General features: G+C 36.4%; 1 protein-coding gene across 1 annotated transcript in view; it reads left to right on the forward strand.

Moving 5' to 3' along the window:
- LOC140164411 (phosphatidylinositol transfer protein beta isoform-like) overlaps positions 1–26,794 on the forward strand; it is a 42,500-nt gene extending 15,706 nt beyond the window's left edge. The window contains exons 3-10 of the mRNA XM_072187691.1: positions 12,386–12,531; positions 13,338–13,437; positions 14,623–14,700; positions 15,945–16,025; positions 16,817–16,894; positions 17,644–17,739; positions 18,724–18,846; positions 21,378–26,794. Coding sequence (XP_072043792.1) covers positions 12,386–12,531; positions 13,338–13,437; positions 14,623–14,700; positions 15,945–16,025; positions 16,817–16,894; positions 17,644–17,739; positions 18,724–18,846; positions 21,378–21,434 — 759 coding nt within the window. The 3' untranslated portion in view covers positions 21,435–26,794. The remainder of the gene's footprint in view (positions 1–12,385; positions 12,532–13,337; positions 13,438–14,622; positions 14,701–15,944; positions 16,026–16,816; positions 16,895–17,643; positions 17,740–18,723; positions 18,847–21,377) is intronic.
- The last annotated feature ends 476 nt before the right edge of the window (positions 26,795–27,270 follow it).

Raw genomic sequence — 27,270 nt, forward strand, 5'->3', positions numbered from 1 at the left:
TTGTGTACATCGTGGAACATATTCTTTGCGTGGCTGTGCGTAGTAAGCAGTTGTACGCAGATAGCCTCGCTAAGTAATATGGACACGTAGAGTAGCGTTGCACGCGCGTGTAGTTAGCATGATTAGTCACAGAGTAACAACTTACAAGCGTAGTTGAATGTTCCACGATGTACACAAAGTTAACATTTTTTCTCTAGTATGTTCACGCAGTACATCTGCACTGCATTGAGCCATAGATGTCAAAGAACAGGGATAAAGACCTGAATGGTCATTCTATAGAATATTCATATCATGTTGATCACTTGCACCTGTAAGATTAGTATCTTCAAAAAGAGCAGTATTGTATTCAATCTATGATTGCAGATATACACAGGTGATAAGTGCAACCTGCTTGTAGTGCAGGGCGATATATTCAAAAATTGTTTTAACCATTTGCTATGGTTGTTACTCTTGTTACATCATCATTTCTACGGCAAATTCTCTGGTCGCAGTATTGTAATCGCAAGCACCATCACATGCGTACACGGGTGGTTTATTGTCACGCTTGTGGCACAACCGCGTTATAAGCACTGACACCACCACCAAACTCGAGGTGAATTGTAGTGTAGTGTTATATAGAAATGAAAATTTAATGTCCGTTTGGAAAACGAAAGAAAGAACTTGGCTTGAAAATCTCATTGCACTTGTCATCAGAAAAGACATAAAATCAATAAGACAAGGCAGCCATTCTGTAATAAATAGTCTTGTGATGTCATAGTGGATGCATTAGTAGTGGCCACTGTGCAGACTGGTATAATAATAGATTGATGCGAGGGCAATTAAAGCAGGATAGGAAATGTATGATCAATGCAATATCAATCATGTCTTATTATTTGTAATTACGGTACTTGTTCTTTTTGATGTGGAAAAAAGGAAATGTATTATATCCATTGCAAACTCAGTTAGATTTATAATGACTTGTTATTTCTGGATGGGAAGAATTTAATTTGCCATTTTTGTCAGAAGGTTTTAATCTGATTTCTGAAAGATGTTTGGCTTAATTTTGTTTTGTTTGTTTTCATTTAATTGTATTTTTCATGACTGTATTCTTCATTTTTGTCATTTTCTTATTCAATTTGGAAAGAAATGTGTTTGAGAAATTTATAGACTTAAAGTTGTTACTACACTTCTGATAAATTTTGTGACTAATTTTGCATTTTTCTCAAAAATAACTACACACGGTAACAAAAGTTAGTGTATAGGGGCAAGGAATCCAGTCACTACACTGGAATTTCAGTGACTCAAGACAAGCGGAACATACTTATTTATGATAAGAAAAGAGGTACCGCTAGAATGTACCTCATTTCTTAACATTATATAATGAACCACTTGTCTTGAATCACTGAAATTTCAGTGAAATAATTGGATTCCTTGGAATATACATAACTTTTGTTACCAGTGTGTAGTTATTTTTTGAGAAAAATGCAAAATTAGTCACAAAATTTATCAGGGGATGTAGTACCAACTTAAGTCTATAAATAACTTTCACTTTTAGGCGTCTGCATTATTTTTTCACTATCTCTGTGATCATGGATAGTGCCTTTAAGTGCCTTGTCACCAGACATCTCCTCAGCACCAGCTTCAGTGCTTGAAGGGGGTTTAAGCATAATATGAATTTAGATTGTAGATATGAGACGGGCGGATCTTGTTGATTTGTTTTTCAATTTTGAATTTGATCTGTCATCTTATTGCATTTATATGAAGAGCGTCAACCTGTGAATGATGTAATGAGGTGTGTTGAAATGAAATTAGTTTGATGGATGGGTTGTCTCTCCTGTAGATGAGCTACTTGTCATTTTAAACCGAGACTACAAGTGGATATTTTTGCGCTAAATTTTTTGCACTGCATTTATTCTAAATAGGTAAATGTAAGTTAGCTTACAATTACAAATTTAGTCTCACAAATATGCGGGTGTCGACTGCAGACGACAAGTTAAAATTTATTTTAAAAATTCAAAAATTTCAGATATTTGTAAATTTTCATGACCATATTTGGAACAGCATGACAAATGCATTTTAAAAACAAGCCTAGTATTGGTTCAGTAGTTATTAAAATGTTCTTGATATTTTGAGAAAATATCTCAAAACTTTTTATGTTGAAACCCATGGCTATAGTCCATATCTACCCTGAATTCTAGCCAACGCTGTCGCCTCCTTACCAGTTCAGGCCATGATATTATTCCGAGAGCCTATCACCCATGCACATTCGATTTGGATCATTTTCTCAACAGATTTGTAATGTTGAGTTCATTCTATCGTTATTTTCCCTGCTCCTACCGTATGTCCAGTCCACACTTCACAGTGTCGACACCCTGTATTATAAAGATGTTTTCCCTGCAACTTAATACTCTGTTGGTGAGCGACGGGCGATTGGTATTTCACCGAATGCAAGAAAAGGAGTCCTATATGATTGGCTAGAAATCGATTGCTAGATCGCTCAGTGGTGAAGTACAAACTCAAAATGTAGAGCAAGGCTCCCGCTGGATGCGAATTCTTGCATCCAGACGCATTTTTGTATTGCTGGACGAATGTTCAACAAATTTCATCAACCCGCTAAGGCCCAGTCGGACGCAAGTTGATTCAGCCCAAAAATGAGTCATTATAAGCTTACCAACTTCATCATCATAAAAATCGCGAAAATTATGTTGACTGATCACTGCTAATTCTCCTAATAAAGCTTAATTAATATTCTGTTCATAACCAATGGACCAATCAGTAAACGAAAGTTATAGACCTTTCACATTTAACCACTCCCATTTTGCAACACTTCCGGGTCACCAGTCATCCAGTCAATGAATGAAAATTCTTCACATAATTTGTTATTATTGACAATAATATTTGCATAAATCTTTAAAATCTCATCAGGAATCTGAAAGAAAATAGTCAAATATTTGCATCAAACTGCGATGTAATGCGATGCAATACTGGCAATCGGGGGCTTTGTAAAATCGTATTCCCTGTTGCCCAACACATTAACATACATGTACGGACGCACAAAAATTTTGTGGGACGACATTTCCGACCAGGTTTTATAGTTGTAGCGTCCGATCGGACGCAGAGTTTTTGAAGGCTAGCGGGAGCCTTGATGAAGAGATGTATTCAATTATATTCAAATCAATATTCTATTATTGACGCAGATAAAGAAAGTTGCATATAGTGTCTCGATATGTGCATTGTATTATAGACTTGTGATTTAATATTCTATACAGCACATGGATCTGATTTCAATTCTCAAACAGTTGAATATTTCACATTTTTAATGTACGATTTTATAAAATGCAGTAAAATATATGCTCAGCAATCGCCGCTGATTAGTGTATTGAATTTCCAGTTAGTGTACTGAAAACAAAACCTGGGTTTTACCTGACAACAAATCGAATTTTCTTGTAATGGCAACATCACTGAGCATGCGCAAATCGTAAAAATGTGTAGAATAGAAACTCTGTGGTATCTCATATTGTGTAAATGGTAAAATCACCATGCGTAGCTGTTGAAAAACGAGAGGATTCACCATACTATCACGGCAATTTTTGACATGAAGATGTATAGGGATGATGACGCTGTGCACCTAGCCTACTCCTAGCACTACACCGACCAGTTCCACTAAGCTTTTTTTTTCTGGTCGGCGTAAACATCGGTTGCCACTTCCAGCGCTTTCTGACCTTTTCAACCACACAAAATGTAATTTCTTAGTTCTGACAAAAAATGTCAAACTTTATATGTCCACTGGGTGCCATGTGTAGCAGCTAGTGTTCACATTGCAACATACGCCTGGCAGAAATAATACCTGGCTTGCTACTCCCGACTTTTACCAGGAGTAAATTGTCGTTCGTACACCTACCGCTACTCCTAGCAACGTACGCCGACCAAGTTCTGCCAGGCGTATCATATATGTCCGAAAATGTGAACACAGCTTCAGAATACAAATGCCCCCAGGTTTACCCCTGGCTTATCAACTGTTGATAGGAAGATCCTCCTTTATTACTTACTGCCCTTAACTTGGCGCACCTGCTAGATTGGTAAGACAAAATATATTTAGTTTCACAGACTTGACTACCTACATGTTACCAAACCAAAATTGATATATGGAGCTGCTAGAACTGGGTCAGCTCAATTTAATATTGAAACCTCTTCAAGCCAAGTACATGCATCTTGTGTTTTCCACCTTGGCATTTACCTGGGTAGTACAAAATGTAGTGAATAATTGGCTTCTCCTAGCTTTAAAGGAGCCATACTTGAAGTTAGCATATATTTTCCGTGTGCTTCACACAACACAAGCTTTTGTTCTAAATTTGTAGTGATTCTAATATTTTTAATGGTTTTATCTCGAAATGTTCAACGGGATGAACAATATTTGGCAGTTTAATGAGGATTGTGAAGTGGGTTAGGGCACACCAGGCCTAAAAAATATTATATTTCTTGGAAAGACAAGCCAAAGTTCCCCACAAAACTATAGCAATATTTATTTTCCCAAATTTCTTATACATGATTTGTATTTATTTATTTGGCAAAGCAAAATTTCTTCCAAATGGCAAAATTTCCCTCCAAAGGTCACAATTGTTGAAACCTTCAAAAAAATATTTTAATTGGAATTTAAAGCATTTACAACTTTTAACAGTTTAATTGTTTAGCATATTTTTAAAGTAGGAAACAGGAAAAGTGATAGGATGTCAGGTTTACATCCATTGCAGGGAGTTCCTTCTATAGTGTAATTTTTTAATCTGGATGGAAATTTTGCCAATGGAAGGAATTTTGCTTCCTCAAATAAAGAAATGCAAAAGAAATTGTGGGAAATTGACCTTAAATTTGTAGTAAAATATTTGGTGTTTTTCAGATCCCACAAAAAATACTGTGCAAAGGTGGGTCACAGAGCCCTTAATATCTGATTTATTGTAATAAAAGCCACACAGGAATAATTTGCTTCCTAGAATACTCCCCTTCATGCTACATATAATAATAACCTAGTATTATTGTTAAGCTTAACCCTAACAGGACCAAGTACTACAAAATACTACTTGATATATGTGCTGTTCGTGTGTGCATCCCACGTGGTGTGATGACGCAATCGCCCTAAGTGATATATAGGCATGGTTTCGCTGGCCAGCGAAGCCCAAGACCCGTGGCAAGGTGTCACCGACCCAGTGCTTGGCATGCGAGGGGTCTCGGGTTCGAATCCCACCCAGAGCAAACAACTTCTTTCTTTGTTTTCTCTCTTATTCCTTCCTTCTTTCCCTTCCTTCCGTCATAAAAAAAGCCCTGAGGGGGTTAGGGTTAGGTTACCACTATCGAAACTCAGTATAGGCTTAATTAACCCTAACAGGACCAAGTACTACAAAATACTACTTGATATACATGTATGCGCTGTTCGTATGCGTGCATCCCACGTGGTGTGATGACGCAATCGCCCTAAGTGATATATAGGCACGGTTTCGCTGGCCAGCGATGCCCAAGACCCGGGGCAATAGTGTCGCCGACCCAGTGCTTGGCATGCGAGAGGTCTTGCGTGCGGCTCCTACGCTGAGCAAACAACTTCTTTCTTTTTTTTCTCTCTTTATTCCTTCCTTCTTTCCCTTCCCGTCGTGAAAAAGCCCTGAGGGGGTTAGGATTAAAGTCAATTGAGAAAAGTCCAAGTAGGTTTTAACCCCCTGAGCACTACCTGCCGATCTAACATTGCCTCTGATTGGTTAATTGCATGATATCTTCACTTTAATTACCAATCAGAATGGAGCTTTGCAAATAATTCACCCCAGTTTTTGTGTGGTGAAGGTGAATTTATTTTAACATGTTGCTGATTGGTCCAATTGATAATAAAAACTTCTTTTTGGCCAATCAACAGGTAGTTGACAACCTGTAAAGTGTGCTGAGGCTTGTGGATCAACGTCTAGGTGTTGTTCCTGTACGTAGCGTACTATAAATCACTGCGCTCTTTTTTTTTAATACATGTAGTTCTCATGGGGTTAAAATCATGTAAATAAACCCTACAGGTTTATATTTCATTAGTTTTAGTCATGTTTAGTGATATGTTCGAAAAGTGTGACATTTAGCTTATACAGTATTCTACCCATGGTGCCTTACTGTCTTATAAAGTCAAACTGGACATTTTCATACAAAACAATGTTTTTAGGATAATAGAATAGTACCCCAAATCACCCATACCTTTTGCTGTGATTTGATCGGGGATATGAGACAAATTATCCCTGATTTGATTCGACCAGTGTACATGAATTTGTGAAACATTTCTTGTTCACTTGTGTTTCAAATGTTTGTTATTGTTGTATTAACAGGAAAGGCAAGCACCCTGTGTTTGGATTTTCTAGTCTATTTTAATTTCCTGACTTACCACTTGCTTATTCGCCAGCGAAGTGTTACGTGTAATCCGATTATCGCTTTTGAGTTCTGCACCACAATCAAAATGATCGCAACACAACTGCCGATTCCAAAAGGTGCATGATCCAGTTACCAAGGAGTTATGTAACCACTTTGCTGGCGAATTAAGTTTAAGGCTGGTAAGAATATGTGATGTGTTACTTGCAGTGCAAAACACATATTTTGGTTCCAAATGTGTTGTTGTTTTGACTAAAAATTGCAATGTTCTTTTTTGGACTTAGGTTAAAAAAATGCTATGTCTCAAAGCCGCCTCGCACGTTCGTTTTTCTTAACACGTCCACGTCAGCTGAAATGGCAAATTCAATTTTTGCTGAACCATGAAATGGTATCAGCCTATATTAGTGTATGTTACTTACTTACTTACTTACCATTTGGTCTGAAATGGACATATCTTTAAATGCCACGAAGGTATCTTACCCGAGTGATGTCAAATAAAAGAGGAAGGAGTAAAGAATATAATACAAATATTTTCTAATGTCAGAGGTCATCCAAGGGGTCACAGGGGTCAAAAAAAGGTCATTTTAACCGAAAATGCTCCAATTGAACTGATATTTAAATACAATGATCTTTATGACATTCTAAACATGTTTAAAATATTTTAAAATTCATTTAAGGTCATTAAGGGGTCAATCAAGGGGTCAAAGGTCAAGTTTTCAAAATGGTCTGGACAATTGAGCTGAAATTTAAATGCAATGATCCTTATGACATTCTAAACATGTTTAAAATAATTTAAAATTCATTTAAGGTAATTAAGGGGTCATAAAGGGGTGATGTATGTACATGTACCACAATATACTGCCAAAGCCCCATGGTTCAGCTGCCAAAGCCCCATGGTTCTGCTCTAGTTATTTCCTTTTTGATAATTTGACTATAATTTGACAATAAACTGGATTGTCCATGCAATTTCACGATGATGACGTCAGCAGCAAATGCAAATTTGATGGTTATGGAGGCAGTATTTATTAGAGAAGGAGCGTTAATTTGAGAGAATTCGGTATTTGCTCATGTTATCCTTGTGTCTCATATAATGTATTTGCGTTTGGCATGTGTGGGTGCATATTTATGACTGTTTCTTGGTTGGAGTTTTGTGATGCGATCTAATGTAGCACAGCCCTTAGGGGAGACTTGTCTTTACAAATAATTACTGAATGTACTCGAGATGGATGCTGTGTATCGTATGATACGAAGCAGTTTCTGTATTCATACATGTAGATAATTCAAGCTAACTGAGTCCCTTGTCTAACGAAATCAACTCATTTTCATTCAAGGCATTCATCAATAATCAATTTCAAATGAAGCTGATTTTGCTGAGAAAAAAATCACCAAATTGGACATGTATAACATGGTTTATGTTGACTGCGGCAAAAAATTTTTAAACTATTACCAGGAGTAGAAAAAAAATGAAATGGAAGTTTAATACAATGTACATCAAACAGTATATTTTACATGTTCTGCATGCAGCTCACAAATTGGATTTGCAATAGCATGTGTACATATTTATGACAGGTTCTTAGTTGGTGTGTTGTTGTGTGATCTAATGTAGCACAGCCCTTAAGGTAGACTTGTCTTTACAAATGATTAGCGAGTGTACTTGAGATGGTTGTTGTGTATCGTATGATAATAGCAGTTGGTGTATTCATAGATTCAAGCTATATGTGTGCCCTGTCTATCAAATTTCAAATATTCTCATTAGGTATTCATCGGTAATAATTAAGGCTGTATTTTAAATCATCAAACTTAGATGCTTCAGTTTCGAAACTACGTACATTTCACATGCTCAACTGTCAGCAGATAGTTCAATCTCAATGCATAGGGGGGTCTTAAGGGGGTACTACACCCCTCGATAAATTTGTGTCTATTTTTGCATTTTTCTCAAAAACTAATAACACAGTGGTAATAAAAGTTATGTATATTATAGGGGCAAGGAATCCAATTACTACACTGGAATATCAGTAACCCAAGACAAGCGGTTCGTTATTTATGATAAGAAATAAGGTACCGCTAGGATGTACCTCATTTCCTATCATATTATACTGAACCGCTTGTCTTGAGTCACTGAAATTTCAGTGTAGTAACTGGATTCCTTGCCCCAATAATATACATAACTTTTGTTACCAGCGTGTTATTATTTTTTGAGAAAAATGCAAAAATAGTCACAAATTTACCACAGGGGTGTAGTACCCCCTTAAAATTTTTGATGACCAAAATTTAGGGATTTGCAGGATGACCACAGATAATGTGTTTATTTTATTCAAAAAGACTGATTTAGCCTGTTTAGGGTTAACGTGTATCGGTGGTAGGGGATCATAAAATTTTTGTTGCCAAAATAGGGGAGGGGTCACAATTTTATTGATGCAGACTTTTTGTAAATTTGGGACCCCCCTTCCAAAGAAAATGATAGCCCTTCAATGACCTTTTAACCGTGTTGAGTACAAAAACATGTACCGTACATAATTTTTTGGTACAGATATTATTGCAATTTGTTCATTTCACAGTTGCTCAATCCTACCCCAGAGAAGATATCATACCCTTCCCAGAATCCTTTGCAACATGATGCATTCCCTCATCTCATCAAATGACACTCCCATTACTTTGTATAGGTTCCCTTTGTTTCATTTTGAGAAAAAACTGGCTAAATATGGGTCGATAGTCACAGTCAATGAATAAACATTTTGCAAGATCTGGATGTGCTCTGTTCATTGAGGGGCATTTTGTCACTATCGACCCATGTTGCACTAGATAGCAAATCAGTATAGAAACTTCAAAATGGGAGAAATGCATTATGGGAAGTATGAGATATCTTCTCTGATCCTGCCCCATGCATGTACGTGCAAGGTATTATTGAATATTTTGTCTGTCTTCAATTTCGCGTTTATGGCTGGATTTGCAGAATTGAAAATCAAACCCTCAAGAAAATAACCATTGTACAGTTCTGCACAACTGCAGGTCAACTTTTTGGCTGTGATCATTGAGTGGTGGATATTGAACTATGACAGTGTAACAAATGCAACCAATTTGGCTCAGAGTTTTGTATCATACATGTATGTAACATGTATTCATAGATTCAAACTATACTTTGTTCGAGTTGTAAATGGCAAATCTCATATTCATGATAAAAATATTGTGGATTGATAGAGAATTGCAGGCACACAAGATGGGCACAATACTTAAAGGAGTATTTTGTGATCCTAGCATCCTCTTTTTATGACATTTTTCAGTAGATATCCACGAAAAAAGCTTATTCCCAAAATTTCAGTTGATTCCAATTTTTGCTTTGCGAGTTATTTATGATTATGTGTATTTCACTGCTCCATAGACATTGTGTAATTTCGTTCTGGTATACCAGAACGAAATTCAAATTTCATGAGATCTTTGCCAAACGAATTAATCTGCAAGAAAGTTTTTGGACATAAACATTATGTAGCCAGAGGTTTCCAGTGATATAAAAATCTCAACTTTTTTTGAGAAAAGTGGGGGATGATGCTGTCGATCACGAAATGCCCTTTAATTAAAGCTACAATGTAGTTACGCTTTGTGTAATGTGTGACTGGCATGCGCTATATAATTGATGTGTGCTGTAACAAAAAGCGAATAATTTTTGCCATTTGTAAGTTGAACCAAGTATAAATAGGTCCACCGCCACTATAGGGAAATAATATAATCAATAATTCTTACTTGTTATTCATTAATAATAATCGAGGATATATTTTACTTAGAAAGTCATCAAACTGGATTCTATGTTTCTGAATTATATATGATGATGGTCGACACAGAGACAGTAATACGCCAAACAAAATTTTCAATATTTTTGCCCCAGAAAAACGACCAATTCGATCTCTGTTTTTCTGAGACATTTTACGCAAATGGTGATAATTAAATGCAAAAATTTTCAGAACTCTTTTTCACAGTATCTGAAATCAATTAATTTTTGCATCATTTATTTGCGACTTTTGGAAATTTCTGAGTTGTTGATCTTGTGTGATGTAACTTTAAAATAGGCTTGCTATAAAGTAATTTTGTAGGCCAAAATATGCACCTTAATTGTCAAAAATACACAATTTCCCACAAAAAACGTAAAATCTGAAAAAAAAATCTTTAACAGTGAACATTTTGTCCCTTTTGGTAATTTTTGAATCCACCAAAAAATATTGCAAAAAAAAATTAGGATTCTCCCAAATGTCATAAAATGCATTTTAAGCCAAAAAAATGTGATTTGCATCGCATACAATGCAATTGCACATTTGTAGCAGCCCTGCTCTAAAGATTATATTAATAATAATTAATTTTACATCTCCTTGTCCACTTGAAAAATTGTGAAAATAAAAGCCCAGTGTAAAATTGCAGTGTTTAGAGTACTTCTGATACATGACTCGTTATGCTTGACCATTATTACATTGTTTTATTGATTAGCACTATAACCATTATTACATGATTGATTTGACATTAAATGTAAGTTGCGTGGATACGTAATAATATAGGAATATATCAGAAATATTTTAAGTACAAAACGTGTATGCAAAGAGATTTTATTTATTAATTTGTGCAAATGGAAACTGACTTTTTAAAATGGATTCATTTGGTTATTTTTTTTCCTTTAAAAAAAATCACATCTGGTCTGTTGAATCATGCCACTGCTCTCATCAGAGAAGAAAAGAGTTCTAATAATAATATTTCTATTAATAAAAAATGTTGGTATTCACACAGTGCCTTTCACATGTGCACATGTATCGAAGTGCATTACATTCATTCCGCTGTTGTTGTCTGCTGCCCTACAATAATAGCCAAGGTATAATGGTAATACCTTTGAGCGGCACCAAGGTCTTAGCCAGCCATGCGTCCACCCGTCTTTAAGACGGGCTAATCTAATTTTAGACGGGTGGATTTAATGGATTTTACAGATGTGATAGCTCTAAAACAGATGGTTTTAAGGTTATATGAACTTGAGACTAATTCAGAGTGACATGTAAAGGCCAAATCAGGACAGATTTGACCCCAGTGACCCTTCCATGGGTATAGACAAGTTTATATTTGAGGGTCAAATTTTGGTATCTGCTTGGACGGATGGTTTCTGATTTCTGGCTAAGACTGTGAGCGGCACTCAAGGACAATATTCATAACAGCTCCTCATTTTACCCCTGGGTTTAGAGAGGCAAGTAAGGTAAAGCACCTTGCCCAAGAGCACAACACGATGGCACCGCCAAGGCTCAAACTCGCAATCTGCCAATTGCAAGGCAGAGCTTACAACCGCTCAGGGCCTAGATTTCCACGAGAATCACTCTAATTGATTCTTGTTATAATTCTTGTAAGATTTGGTTGCGAGAATCAACTTCTCTCATTGTATCATACTGTAAGTGCAGCGACTATGATGGATTTTGAGTCTCGCAAACCAAGACGAAATCGAGGCCCTGCTGCTGCGCCACAGTGCCCCTTAATAGTAAAAATAAAAAACACCAGTGATGATATACATGGATATTTACTGTATACATGTAACACAAATACATACTTGTGGAGGGCTGAAGTTGATTTGCATCAATTTTCAACCTCAATAAAGTCATAGACCAGTGAAACATAATTATGCAAAGGCTTACAGTCAACAGGGGGAGTATGAATTTCAAATGGAATTATCTCTTCAACTACCTCTATTTGAAACTCACCCTCCCTCTGTAGAAGATTTCAAGTTGAATCTTTTTCAGAGGGTGTACAAAGTTCAAATGGAGCTCATTCCATTTGGAATTCATATGCCCCCTGCCAAATCTTCCACAGGAGTAGTGAGGAGTTTAAATGGAAATGCCCATTCTGTGCCCAAGAAAATTTCAAGCAAGCCCAATTTTCACAAGAGCTAATGTTGGTGAGGCTTAAGTAAGAGCCCAACTCATGTCGAGATATTTTCGGAAATGTTTTAATCTGCAGAAAATTATGATAATGTTAATTTCTCTTTTGTTAATTATCTTCATTGCAGTATCAAGTGGGGCAACTATTTTCAGTTGCGGATGCCAGCAAACATGAAACGGGAGGTGGCGAAGGAGTAGAAGTTTTAAAAAATGAACCGTACGACAATGAAATGGGAAAAGGCCAATTTACACACAAAATATACCACCTACAACAGTAAGTGAATTGTTTTAATACTATATTTGTAATATACTGATACAGGGTATATAGCACTGTCTCATCACAAGATGAGAGTAACCCCATGTTGGATTTCGCAGTGGTAGATTCGAATCACTGCATTAAACACGGTTGAACCTCCAAGCATACAGACAAATCACCCTTCTATGCGTGTGTATAACAGGCCCGCTGGATTAGGTTAGCATTATGATTCGAATCAGCCACTGCAAAATCCAACATGGCATTACTCTCAAATTGAGACGAGACAAGACTATAGTCAATACTACTTGGGGCTTTGAGAAGGGGTCTACAGACTGCATGACAAGCTAAATTTTGGAGCTGCAAGTCGGGTTAGAATCAGATTTAAAAGCAATTGCCTGGTAGCTTGAATATACTATATATGTAGGTAACTTTACCGAGCTGCTGATACTGCACACAGTACCAGGAGAATACCAGTGTAGCAGCACCAGTGCAGTACCACTACTGGTAGGTCCTGTGTAGTAGCAGCATTGGTACTGTGTAGGTACTCTGTGTTTACTATTCAGGTACATTGGCGACAGTGTGTACCTGTGCAGGCAGCTGCAATAGGAATCTTGTAGTGTACATGAGATGATAAATTTGCAGGTCCAATTTTAAGCACTGACCTGAGTATCTAAAAACTTATGATAGTTAACTTAGTAACTTGATCCCAGAATATATAAGAAAACATTGGTAAGGTGTCTAGCTGTTGTACATGCCTTTATTCATGTACACAGGTTTTTGGAATCATTTTTAATGTTGCATTTTCACATTTGTTTGTTTTACAGGAAGGTACCCCGATGGGTGAGAGCATTAGCACCAAAAGGATCACTAGAAATACATGAAGAGGCATGGAATGCTTATCCATACTGCAAAACTGTAGTCACAGTGAGTTTTCCAAGGATTTGTTTCTGTCAGTTGTTATAATTCCTGTTATTTCATGGCATTCTTCTCTTTTTGAATTCCAGGGGTGTTTTTTTCCTTCCAAAAGTGTAAAACATACCAAAGATGGCCACCCAGTGTCGGTGTATGTTTTTGACATGGACATTTTTACCTTGATCACAAGGTGTTCATATACAAGTATCTTGTAAAATGTACAATGTGCTTTATGATGAATGCACCATAGTGATCCATAGTGAATAAGTACTGTATTGAGTTCCACATACTCATTTTGAGCACAAAACAAGATGTTGTTAATGGTAAAAGCTTTAATTTTGTGGGAATTTGGATCAGTATATTTTTAAAATCCATCATGCTGATTCAGAAGATCTGCAATATATAATGAGTTTCAATTTTTGTGTAATATTCACTAATGTCACACCGTTTGTTTGTTTGTTTGTTTTTGGTGGGTTTTTTTTGGTTGCCATATTTGGAAATTGTCCAGACTTTATTTGATAGAAATTTTGAGGGAAATATTAAAGGCTCTGGCTTTTTAATTTCAATTGTAGAAGCCTCCAGTCTTCCTTTTTATTTTTTACAAAACAAGGATGTTAGACAGGCTTTATTTTTAGTGCTTTTAGAAATCAGCTATATATGTTAGAATGTGTTATGTACAAAGAATAACTAAATGATTTTTCTACAATTATTCTGAGTAGATATTAAAAGCACCCTTCTTTAAGCTGTGGACTAGAACCAGTTCATTCCCCTGTTGGATTTTTAACAGACTCATACAATAAGCTGCCTAGTGCCTACCGTAACTCCACTGTGGATAATTACATATTACATTGGCTTTTTGTCTAATGCGAGACTCCCATATTTTAATTAGCATAATACTTTTAAGTGAGAAAGATGGATTTTGGATCCTTTATAGCAGATATTAAAATATCTGCTAATTAAAGGATCCAAAATCCATCTTTCTCTGGCTTTTGGAATTTTCTGAAAGCAGGTTGTATCATTTTGCTGGTTCTTCAAGAGCTTTATTTTCACTGATTTTGGTCATTAGAAGGCACATGATTCCAGTGTAAACTGTCAGAAAAAGTGTCATTAAAACACATTTTGTTACAAAGTAATCAATTTTTGTGGCATCATCTGAGCTGTGTTTTAATATCTTATATTTTCTTACTTTTCTATTAGAATCCTGATTACATGAAAGATAAATTTGAGATAAAAATTGAGACGTGGCACAAACCAGGAAGGGGCGACATACCAAATGTGAGTATCATAACAGCCTGCCAACTTGGCTTGCTTGGCAATCTTATCCAATGTGGGGCATTTACAGGGTGTATATTAGCACATACGCATTCTGGTATTGCATAGCAGAATAACTACAGATAAGTTGTTTACAGATATGGTACGCCCTGTGTTGGTCTGCGATCAAAACTGCCATAGACAGTGTTGCCTTGAATGTAAACATGTGACACCAAAGGTCAAATCATCTATAGAATTACCCCCCCACTGCACCATAACAAGACTGGATTCGATTTTCGAACATGGACTGGATGCAGTATGGAACATGTGACATCAATTTGATGTGATTCAAGAGTGCTAGTGGGTTACAGCGGTTGAAGTGACAGCAAATTGACTTCACAGTTCACATCTAGTCCACATGTGAAAATCTAATCCTGTCTACTAACCAGGATGCAGAGAGTATTCTATAGTTATATACATTTTTAAATAATTATGCTATTTTGAGATTATATATTGCAGGTTTCCCTGTTTGCAATGGGTGATTGGAACCTTGAACATGCTTTGCCAGATTTAATTACCTTTTTCAGGGCCCTGAGCCAGGCTAAAATTTAAGATCCCTGATCCATGTTTTACATCCCTACACCACCCAATCCCTGCAACCTATTTCCCAACCCAGTGCTTCACTAAATTATCCTCAGTTTCCCTCTTTCTCATTTTTGGCCCACTGAATCTTGGATCTTGGGCCCTGGCCCCAGGCCCAACTGTCCATTTTGGTAAATCAAGCCCTGGCAATATAATGCTACTAAAATGTGTCTAGATATTTTACTTCCCATAAGGCTGACATCTCTCTAGTCCGAAAGTTATCTAGTCCGAAGGGTTGCTTGTCCGAAAACCAAATTAAGTTAGTATATTTGAAGGTTCTCTAGTTCGAATATAGAATAATGATTAGTGTTAGGGTTAGGGTTAGTGAGCCTTATTCTATATTCGGACTAGAGAACCTTATTTATTATTCGGACAAGCAAACCCTCGGACTAGAGAACCCGATATTCGGACTGGCGAACTTTTTTCAGAATTTGGACTAGCAAATGGGAAATTACGTGTTCGGACTAGAGAACCTTCGGACTATAAAGGAGCCTTCAGACTAAGGAGCCTTCGGACTAGAGAGTTGTCACCGCTGACATTTCCCTGTAACCATAAGGCCAAGGTCACCCAAGATTGAATTTGGCTATTATAACTTGATGACTATTGGTTGTTTGTTTTGTTTTCAGGTACATAATCTATCACAAAGAGATTTACGGTCCAGGGAAGTAGTAGTTATTGATATAGCAAACGATCATGTAGATCCAAAGGTGAGTGAGTCAGTGCATGAGTACTTAAAGCCATATTATAACATTTTCATACAAAATAGATTTAGCATTTCTTTGCCATAAAATGTTAGTTTTTACTGTCAGATATATCCCTTTTATTTTTGAGCCGAACAACTACGGCAAAGCAAAGAAAATTGGAATTTACTACCAGCGCATACATCGCCAATACATACCACTCCTTCGGTCATGTTATGGTACGACCCTTTGTTGTGTAGATCACGGTCCCACACGCCGTATCATTAAAAAAAAAAGTTATGAACATCGTGTATGCGTTCGACTAATAATTCCATCGTAATAATAAAACGCCGGTTCCATCGTTTTATTCAAAATCTCAAAACTACAGCACCTAGAGTCTTGATTTTTGCAGGGTATATTGGTTTAATAATCATGTTAAAACATGAATTTTAAAAATCAGTGAGGGCGTCGTCCTCAGCAAATGTTATAATATGGCTTTAAGATATTCTTATTATATGGTCCAACTCCAATCAGGCCCGTACGCAGGGGGTTCCAGTGTGCACACTAAATCATCACCAGTACTGTTTCTACTGGGAATGTCGCTGAATATCGCCCACTATTAACCATCTCAAAAAGTGGTTGATGGTGAAATTACGGGGCATCGCCCTTCCCCCAACCTGTTTCTACCAGGACCGCTTATTATCTCACATCACCCATGCTTAGTAAAACCACATCGAAAGTAACACTGACACAAAAATGTGAGAACCATTGCATCACAAATATACATACAATTATTGTGTTTGTTTGTTTGTTTGCAGGATTACAAGCCAGAATGGGACCCATCAAAATTCAAGTCAGAGAAGACTGGCAGAGGACCACTATCAGGACCATGGAAAGTAAGTAATCATAGAGTTGATATATAGGTTAATAAATATGTATCACTTGTTGGGAGTGAAATTGTACAAAGTAATGCATGCGTACTGAGATGAGATAACCCCCCGGAGGAGGGGGAATACATTAGATGCAGCAATATCTCAGTACAAGTGCATTATTTTGCACCATTTCTTGAGCAAGAAGCGCTACACGTTTATTAACCTTTTTCATAACACGATAAAAAATCCCTGTGATTTTTTCTATATTAATAATGAAATTGTGACTAAAAATGTTGGAAAATGCAAGCAAATGCATCAACCCGCAAGAAAAATGAATGCGTCCGAAAGCACCGCACGTAGTATGTGGAGTATGCTCCAGTGCATAACACACAATCAGTGCATGGTTCGCATTTTTTTAATGTTTGCACTGATTGGTTCTCGCTCTTTAGAGTTATGAAAATGTATTACAGTATACAAATATTGACTGCTATGAGGGGCATGGTTAAAATTATAGGCCCACGGTATCTGAAAACCATGACTATTCCCAGAGACACATGATATTGAATTAGTTTACGCAAGAGTATCTTTTTAATATCTGGGCAAGCTTGAGACAGAGCCACAGATCAATCAATGTGGTAGATTGAATTGGTCTGTAGGCCATATCTCCAGCCGTATCGAGGGGAGGGGCTCTTGCCATCATGGGGGAAAGTACTATATCCACAGTGCCCTTTGAAATAATTGTAATTTCTTTGTATTGTTCTTTTTCATTGCAGTCACAAGTGGAACCAGTTATGTGTGCATACAAGCTTGTTACATGTAAATTTGTATGGTTTGGCTTTCAGACAATAGTGGAAGATTTTATAATGAAGGTGAGTTAACGCCATGAGAACTACCTGCCGATTGGCCAAAAAAGGTTTTCATTTAATAAATTGGCCCAATCAGCAACATTGTTAGAATAATTTCACAACACATAAAAATTGGGGTGAATTATTTGCAAATCTCCATTCTGATTGGTGATTAAAGTGAAAATATCATGTAATTGACCAATCAGAGGCAATGTTAGATCGGCAGGTAGTGTTCAGGGAGTTAAAGCTCTGCATGCTAGCCATAGGCTTCAACATAAGATGTTCAGGGTTTGAGATATTTTATCAAAATATCAAGGGCTATTTCAAGAACCACTGGGCTAAATACAAGGCTTGTTTGTACTCATTGTAATGCATTGTTCATGCTGAATCCAAATATGGTCATGAAAATATACAATTCTGACATTTTTGAAAAAAATTAAACTTGTTGTCTGCAGTAGACACCCGCGTGGAGAGAGTTTATATTTCCTTACTCAAACTTTCCCTATCCTTGACATATTATTTTGTCTATCCAGTTGGCATCGACCAAAAACTTGCTGATGATAATGCACTGATGAGTCTACAATGCTTGCTGTATGAGATTTCATTGCTAATTTCAGCCAAATGGAGCCACCCATTCAGATAAACCCCATTTAAAATTCACATTCCCTGTGTGGAAGATTTGCCACAGCTCTGCACAAATCCCTGTGATTTAACAATATTCCGTGCAATTCCACAATTCCCAGCAAAATTTGCTATTGTTTTCCACAAAATTTGCTGTTGTTTTCCATGAAATTTGATATTGCTTTCCGCAGAATTTGATATTGCTTTCTGCAGAATTTGCTACTGTTTTTCGCTATATTTGCCATTTTTTCCATGCTATTTGCCATTTTTCCACACACACTGCTATTTGTTTCCACACAAATTGTTGGGCCCTGATTTGGATGCATTTGAATGTGTTCTAGTTTACCAAATCACTGACTATCCCTTTAATGTGTATTTTGTTTGCAGACTGAGAGGCGACTGTTCTTAAACTTCCATCGTCAAGTTTTCTGCTGGATAGATAGGTATATTGATTTGAATATGGAGGACATCAGGCGGATTGAAGATCAGACCAAGAAAGAATTGGATGAGGTAAGCCAACAGCTCAGTCCAGGGATGTAAATCTTCAGGGAAATTTTTTGCTTGGATATACCCTGTACAAAGTGTAGCGTGAGACATCAAATTTGGGGGCACCGACTATGATTGGGGGGGCGGGCACTGGGCGCGTTTTTTGGCAATTTTCCTATGGGATTTTTTAAATTTTGCAATCGATTGGGGGGGCATGTGCCCCTATGACACTACGCCACTGGTATAGGGAAATACATATTTTCAGGAAATGTTAAAGCAGTTTCAGGAAATTATGTCAGTGCTTGTTTTCATCCTTGTCAGTCCTTATTTGTCAGAAGGGTGTATCATATTTGTCTTTCCTTCAAAGATTCTGCCGATTTGTCTCAGATCACATTGTTGAACCTATTAATCCAGCAAACAGAACATTTTATTTCTAATATTTTTCACAAATGTTTACATAATTTAAAATGTCTGGCAATTAAAGGGTAGAAATGTTTCAAATATTTCTCTATTCTTTTTTGAAATGTTAAAATTGATTTTAAAATATTTTTGGCAAATATTTACAAAAAAATCTGTTTGTCAACACTTACATAACATTATATTACAATGTTTATGTGGCAAATAAGTTTTGAAAATCTAATGAAAACGTTTGTTTATTTTTGCCTCTTTCAGCAAATAAGTGAAAGGTATATTTAGCTGGAATAGTCACATCTGTGCATACTCATTAGCTAATTTGCAATATCTTGGGCCAATCCACTGTACCATAAAGATGTTAAGTTTGATTGATACTTAACTTAACATGATGACTTGTGGTTCTCTATACTTAAAAAAGTAAGGTAAAGGAGACGATCATGTATAAACAGTGATCGGAGTGCCCATCTCTCTTTCGGTGGAAGCTCTATAGTCCGACGGTTCTTTATTCCGACGGTTCTTTAGTCCGAAGGTTCTTTAATCCGACGGTTCTTTATTACGAAGGTTCTTTATTCCGACGGTTCTTTATTTCAAGGGTTCTATAGTCCGAATTTAAAAAAAGGTTCCTTAATCCGAATATTAAAAAAGGTTCTTTAATCCGAATTTTAAAAAACGGTTCTCTAGTCCGAATTTAAAAAAAGGTTCTCTAGTCCGAATATAGAAATAGGTCCTTTAATCCGAATTTGAAAAAAGGTTCTCTAGTCCGAAATTGCAAAACGGTTCTATAGTCCGAAACGGATACCGTGTTCTTTAGTCCGAATTGGTAAACGGGTCCTATAGTCCGAATTTTATTTTTATCATTTCTTTCAGTGTCAAATCATCATTTGTTAAATACCAATCCGCTGCTGTTCAACATGGTTGGTTTCTCTGGATATTTTCCGTAGCGTACATTGACGTTCACCTTTATTCTGGTGATATGTATTCGGGTATTGTCGAGTTCAAATTTTTATAGCTCTATCCAGCCATGTAAATGCTGCGGCTTTTTCTTTTAAACAAATTTTAGTCATTTAAACAAATTAGTTTACAGAATAGTTTTATCTTGCGATTTGGGGGAGTGGGTGGTGCCCGGGGTGTGCCTACTTTATTCAAAAATTGTGTTATGCAACTTTTTCGGCGATCCAAGTTCATGTGTAGGTCTCAAATATTTATTTTAGCTATAACATGCCTCTCTTTTTTCACAGAAAGGCCAAAATATCTCTAAAAAGATTTTTGTTTTTACTGGAATCCATCTACATTACATCGTGATTTGGTGGTGTACGCCCTTTTAGCAGTAGAGTCATGTCGTTTACCATAAACTCTGCTTTAGTCTTATTTAGCAAGAGGTTATGTTAATGTTTTAAAAATTCGGACTATAGAACCTTTTTACTGATTCGGACTAAAGAACACGGTATCCGTTTCGGACTATAGAACCGTGTTGCAATTTCGGTCTAGAGAACCCTTTTTTGAATTCTGATTATAGAGCCTATTTCTATATTCGGACTATTGAACCCTTTTTAAAATTCGGACTATAGAGCCTATTTCTATATTCGGACTATAGAACCTTTTTTTAAATTCGGACTATAGAGACTATTTTCATATTCGGACTAGAGAACCGTTTTTAAAAATCGGACTATAGAACGTTCGAAATAAAGAACCGTCGGAATAAAGAACCTCTTTTCAATTTTTTTCGGACTAGAGAACCTCTTTTAAAATTCGGACTAGCGAATGCTATGAACACGTGTTCGGACTAGAGAACCTTCGGACTAAAGGACTTTCGGATTATAGAACCTTCGGATTATAGAGCAGTCCCCCTCTCTTTCATTGGCGATTGGGCCAGACTCCTCCATGTAATGTTGCTACAGGGGGATCGCTACACCTCTTCTACAGCGAGTCTGTTACCTTCCCAGCATTTAAGAATGCTGGTACCCATTTAAACACCTGGGTGGAGAGGAGTAATTGAGATAAAGTGCCTTACCCAAGGGCACAACACGATGGCGTCGCCGGGGCTCGAACCCGCAACCTTCCGATTATGTGTCAGTTTTGGCAGTTGTTTTTTATAGGACAAAAAATCTTGACCTAATTTTATTCCTACTTGTTCTTTACAGCAAATTGCTACTGGAGGCATTAGAGGTACAGTGGATAACAGTGAGAAGAAGCCATGAGCGAGGTCGGCGTGGGTGCTAATTTATTCTTCTATATACCTGTACCACCAGCTGCTGCTCTTGCTATATGTCAGTCAACACTCACCTTAAGTTTTAAACAGGGTGTACACATGCCTAATATATTTATGTTTTTGTACTATCAGTTTCTCTCTTTGCAATATTTTTTAGTTGTAAGTGTTTTATTTAGTCCATCTGAATTGGAACATTTTAATGAAATGGACATTTTGCTTTGTAACAATTCTGGACAAATGTGTGCCCAGGGCAACTGGGGTTTGTAAGAGCATGTGTGCAATGTGCTGTTCTGTGAAAGCGATATAGAGTATAAATTCAGCTTTATATCAGCTTGCATGCAGCAAAGTGATACAAAGGTACATTATTTAATATGTTATGAAAAACTTGAGTGGTTGTAGCACTGCCGAGACATGGAAATATGCATAACACACACTATAAAGCAGCTATCTCTTAATAGCATGAACTGATGGTAACATCAAATGGCTGCCTTATTGCAAAATATCCCTGTCTCGGGTCAGATCTATATATAGTTCTCCTGCCAGGCCTATTATGCAATATGCTGGTCTCATTGCACAAGACCCAGCTGCGATGCAGAGACATACACAGATATAGGGTGTAGGTCTGCCTTGACCAAAAATGGAGTAAACAGTTCCATTATTACTGGTTTCCTATGGGATGTTCAAACCTTCTTATCTTCCATAATGTCCATTGAATAAAAACTGTTTTGCTGTTTTGCAATATTGATGGATCCATAAAAGCTTATATTTCTGACAACTCAGATATAATTTATTTTCTTAATTTATTTTTTTTCTATGTGCTGTACACTTAACACACGCTGAAGTTTCAGGATTTTTGCAATATTTTGCATGCACACTATAAAGATGTGCAAAGTTTTTGTACGGTGGAATTTGAGCGAGGTTACCACTACTTTTTACACTGCTAGCAATTGAATGTGAAAAGCATAAATAAATGTGTGCAAAATTTGTACTTTTTAATGGGGATATGACAATGAATAATGCAATAATTCAGAAGCCTGTTTGTAACGTCACATTCTGTGCAGATATGGTCAGCTGGGATTTCTCGCAAAAACAGACACATGGCATAGTACAATAGTAATGTAACTGATCGGATATCGTCGGAAAAGATGCAAACGAAAACATCACAACCAATCACTCTGGTGACAGCGAATTTGATGAGCACATGGCGTAATGTGATTGTTCCCACCAATCATGTATCGCATTGCTGTTACTTGACTCAGCGTATAAAAACAACCATTTATATAGTGCCTTTGCCAAAAGTTTGGAAAGCGCTATAGTACGCGGTGTGACGTGTCCACTGCTTGGTCAAATATGTGTTCAAATTGGTTGGTTGAGTATTTTGATAGTTGTGCATGAATGGTGTTTTTGGTAAAAGTCCTCTAGAAAAGGTCTAGACCGGAATCTATAAAAGGAAACTTGACCATGTGTTGTGGATTGAGTTAAAAAACATGTCCATGCATATTGGGAATTTGAGAACCATGCCTTAGGGAGATGATGTTTAATTTAAATTGTGCAAAGAGAGAATGTTTTCCCTATGTGTTGAATATGTAAACTGAAAGTCAAAATTCTTTACACATTTCAGATGATTTTTTTTATGTATATTGTATTTATGTGGATGTAAAAAGTTAATAATGATACTCAAGTTTGCATATTAACAAAATATGCAAAGACTTGTTTTTGTGTAGTTACACACAGTGTGGACTAATCATGCATCGGTCCATCCAGTGGTATGATGAATGCATGCTACTCACTCCCTTGGTGGGGTGGGGTGGTAGTTTGTGTATGAATGTCCAAAGAATTTTGACTTTCTGTGTAACTGCAGCTTCTTAAAGAAGAAATACAATTTGAAATGAACACTCCTAAAATATCACACCATTTAGATGGTTGATTATGTTATTATTGTCTCGCTTGCAAAGGACAGAGACTATGTAATAATTATTTTTGGGTGTGCGCATGTTTATACGTAGTATGTAATTATGCCGTATATAAACAAAATCAAACTACAATCATGGGCGCAACATTGAAACCTTGATGTAATGCTGATATCAAAGGTTGTACACTGTAGGCATTTGAGGAACAGGTTTTTTTAATTGGTCTCACATGAAAAGTGCTGTTCATACTTTACCCATGGAATTCCTCCTCATAATGGTGATACCAGAAGTCATATATTGAGGTCAATTGTCATATTTGGAGCAATATCTGAATAGAGAAACTGTAAAATTGTCTCATTAAATTTCTTAAACATGCTTTGCAATAATACTTGCACCATGTGATATCAGAACATTCATTCATCAAAGACTTCATGTCAAAGATCACCATTGTGGTCAAAGGTCTAAAAGTCACCAATAACTTGTTACTCAGTTCTGTCCACATTTTAATATCATACAATAAAACTTGCAATATTCAAGATAGATTTGCAAAAAGCAGACGAGACTCACGGTTCAAGAACCGTCCTGTGTAATTTAGAAATCCTTCAAGAGACTGATTTGTAATGTTCTATTATCAATGTATTGTGATAAGTAAAATCCTGATTGATTAATAAGATGTTGTGCTATTCCAGGTTAAATCCATACACCCCTTGGGGAAGACATAACCTTAATCTCCCACACAGGGAGTGTGAATTTCAAATAGGGTTACCTGAATAGGTGACTCCATTTGAAACCCACACTCACTGTGTGGGAGGTTAAAGTTGCATCTTCCATAGGGGGTGTATGGTTTTTAACTGTAATTGCCAAATGTAGGGTTGTCTTTCCATGTGCCCTCAGAACCAACTTTCTTAAGAAAAAACCTGTGATATTGGTGTTTACATGTTGGTGATCATGTCAATTTAGCTCCCATGATTCACAGTGTGTCCTGGACCTCTACATATCATGTATATTTAACGCACAACTTCAGCATGTTTGTGATACCTTTGTGATATATTTTGGAAGGTCTAGAAATTGGAAAGGTACCAAAATTTACTTTATATGTTTGTCCAAGTGCAGTCAGTGACATGCTGAATTTCTTTTCTCTGCATGCAATTTCAAATTGACGAGGGTTTACCCCGGGGGTTTACTCAAGTGACTGACCTATGCATGAAACGGCTGCCATGATATGTTGACATCACTGACCACACTAGGTCAAAATCAATATAGTTAACTTAATCAGTTTTCTTTGATCTGATGAAGCAACATGTGGACAAGGGAAAGATGAGATATACTTAGGCTAAGAGAAAATGCAATCTCGCATTTTTCGCTGTGAATCTTGCTTTTTAGTCGTTTGCTCGCTTTTAAAAGATTCATTTCTACCACAAAAATCTATTGCTGTGGCGCATGGTTTCAGAATTTGACAACCATTACAACTGAATAAGCTTAAGTTTGACCTGATTTTTTAGCCTAAATTTACAAAAACGGTACATTTTTTGGCACATCCAAGCAACAACACAAGTAATATTCTTTATTTACTACTCAAACCTTTTCAGTATGAGGACAATATTTGTGTATTTTTGATGACAATCCATTTTTCCCCGCCAATTTTGGGTCATAAATATCGCTTTTTCTCTAATTTTGTAGTTGCCATCTCGCATTTTTGGTCAAAAAATTGTGTTTTTTCTCTAAGCCTAGATATACTGCCTTTAAGAATGTGACTTACAATAGCTACTTATGAAGTAAAAACAATTGATTTACAAATGGGGCTGTACCTGTTACATCATTTGCAACTTTGTCCACATTTGGGTGATAGCCTGACATTTTCTGATCCACTTTTGTGGTTGGCACAGTTATTTGACATCTTATCTGAAAGTTATGTAAAGGATATCATATAAATTGTATATTGTAAGGAAATTACATTTTTTAAGTACTGAACTGTCCGCTATTTATTCTATTGGCAGCAAAGTTTACACATATATTTTTTAATATATGAATTTAAGGCCACCAGGGTACTTACTATAGGTAAAATAAGTAATTCTTGGCCAAGTTGGAACACTAGGAACGCTACTAGCTCCGCGATAAAACACACTCGGCCCTCGCACATAGCGCGGTACAGTAGAAAGCATACACGCGGCTTACATTGTGTACACGCTTAGTACGCTACATGGACGTAACAGGTATATTCGAGCTTGGCCAAGAATTACTTATTTTACCTATACTAAGAATTTATCCACATGTGTACAAATTAAATGCACCTAAATATCAAGTAATATCCAAAATTACATTAGGCAAAAAAAATGTATTGCCATAAAGCTCTGAAGTTGGGGTCAGTCGGTCGGTCGGGCGTTTAAAAAAATATATATTTTCCTTTAGATGATAATTTTAAAATGCGACAGGAAACAATGTCTTAAATATACGGTTTGTCAGGCTTGATTTTGGAATACATCGGACAAATGAAGTATGTACAAGCAAGAAGAACATTTTGACAATTTTATACCAAAAATATGAAAAGTCAAACAATTGCAATTATTTGGGTAAGGCAATACAGCTTTTCTTGCCTACTTTGATAGAAATGATTTTCAAAACAAAATAAACGTTCAACCAAGGACCAATGTTTTTTATCATATTATGTATTTTAATTCAGAAACTACTTCAAAGAAGATATGTGAATTATTTTGGACTCTTTAAAGAGGAAGCCCCATCAGAGCAGTTCTTCCGGGTTAAACCAAACCTGCCTTGTTATCAAATTAATCAATGACATGGTTATCTCTGAATTTTACAGGTGCTAATTGATGCAAGCATCTGTCCAATTCAGAGATAACCTTGTCACTGATTAATTTGATAAAAAAGCAGGTTTGATTCACCCCAGAAGAACTGCTCTGACGGGGCTTCCTCTTAAAAGTGTTTTATTAGGAGAGTAGATTGTATCATCTGGATGATTTGCAAACTTCTGAACGCAATGGGCTAGTCCAGTTGAAATCCATACACCCTTGTGGAATACATGACCTTAATCTCCCACATAGGGAGTATGAAATTCAAATGGGGTTACCTGAATGGGTGGCTCGATATGGAATCTACACCCCTTGTGTGTGTGTGTGTGTCCTGTCTTTCAGTCATTCAAGTTGCTATGAAATTAGATGCGTGTATTATGTTAAAACCAGCGAAAAAGTGAAACGTTGGATTTCACACAATTTGGCCCTTATCTTCAGACTTTCTCAAAGGGTGGTGGTTTTAAACGGAAGAGATTTCTCAGCGGATCATCGGAAATAGCCTAACAACACTTGTGTACTACGTCCTGTTTTTGTACATGATAGCTTATTGTGATATAAAATGCATTTAAATGGAGGGAACATTCCAGAATAGTGTAACCTTTGACCCAGATTAATATTCAATTAATATTATTATTTTTTATTATTTATTTATTTATTTATTTATTTATTTATTTATTTATTTATTTATTTATTTATTTATTTATTTATTTATTTATTTATTTATTTATTTATTTATTTATTTATTTATTTATTTATTTATTTATTTATTTATATTTATTGTAGGGCTTCAATAATCAAACAAATGCTTCAGTAGTCTTCAAATCTTGATGATAGAATACCAAGAAAGCATTTGAGATTGTATTGCATGTGCCTAGATATCAATGGTATCCATTCCATATAATGACTGAATGATTAGTCTATTTGACAGAACTATTAGTCTATATGATAGAACTATTAGTCTATATGACAGAATGATTAGTCTATATGACAGAATGATTAGTCTATATGACAGAATGATTAGTCTGTATGACAGAATGATTAGTCTGTATAACAGAATGATTAGTCTATATTTACAGAATGATTAGTCTATATGACAGAATGATTAGTC

Source organism: Amphiura filiformis, chromosome 11 (assembly GCF_039555335.1).
Source record: "Amphiura filiformis chromosome 11, Afil_fr2py, whole genome shotgun sequence".
Classification (NCBI taxonomy): Eukaryota; Metazoa; Echinodermata; class Ophiuroidea; order Amphilepidida; family Amphiuridae; genus Amphiura; species Amphiura filiformis.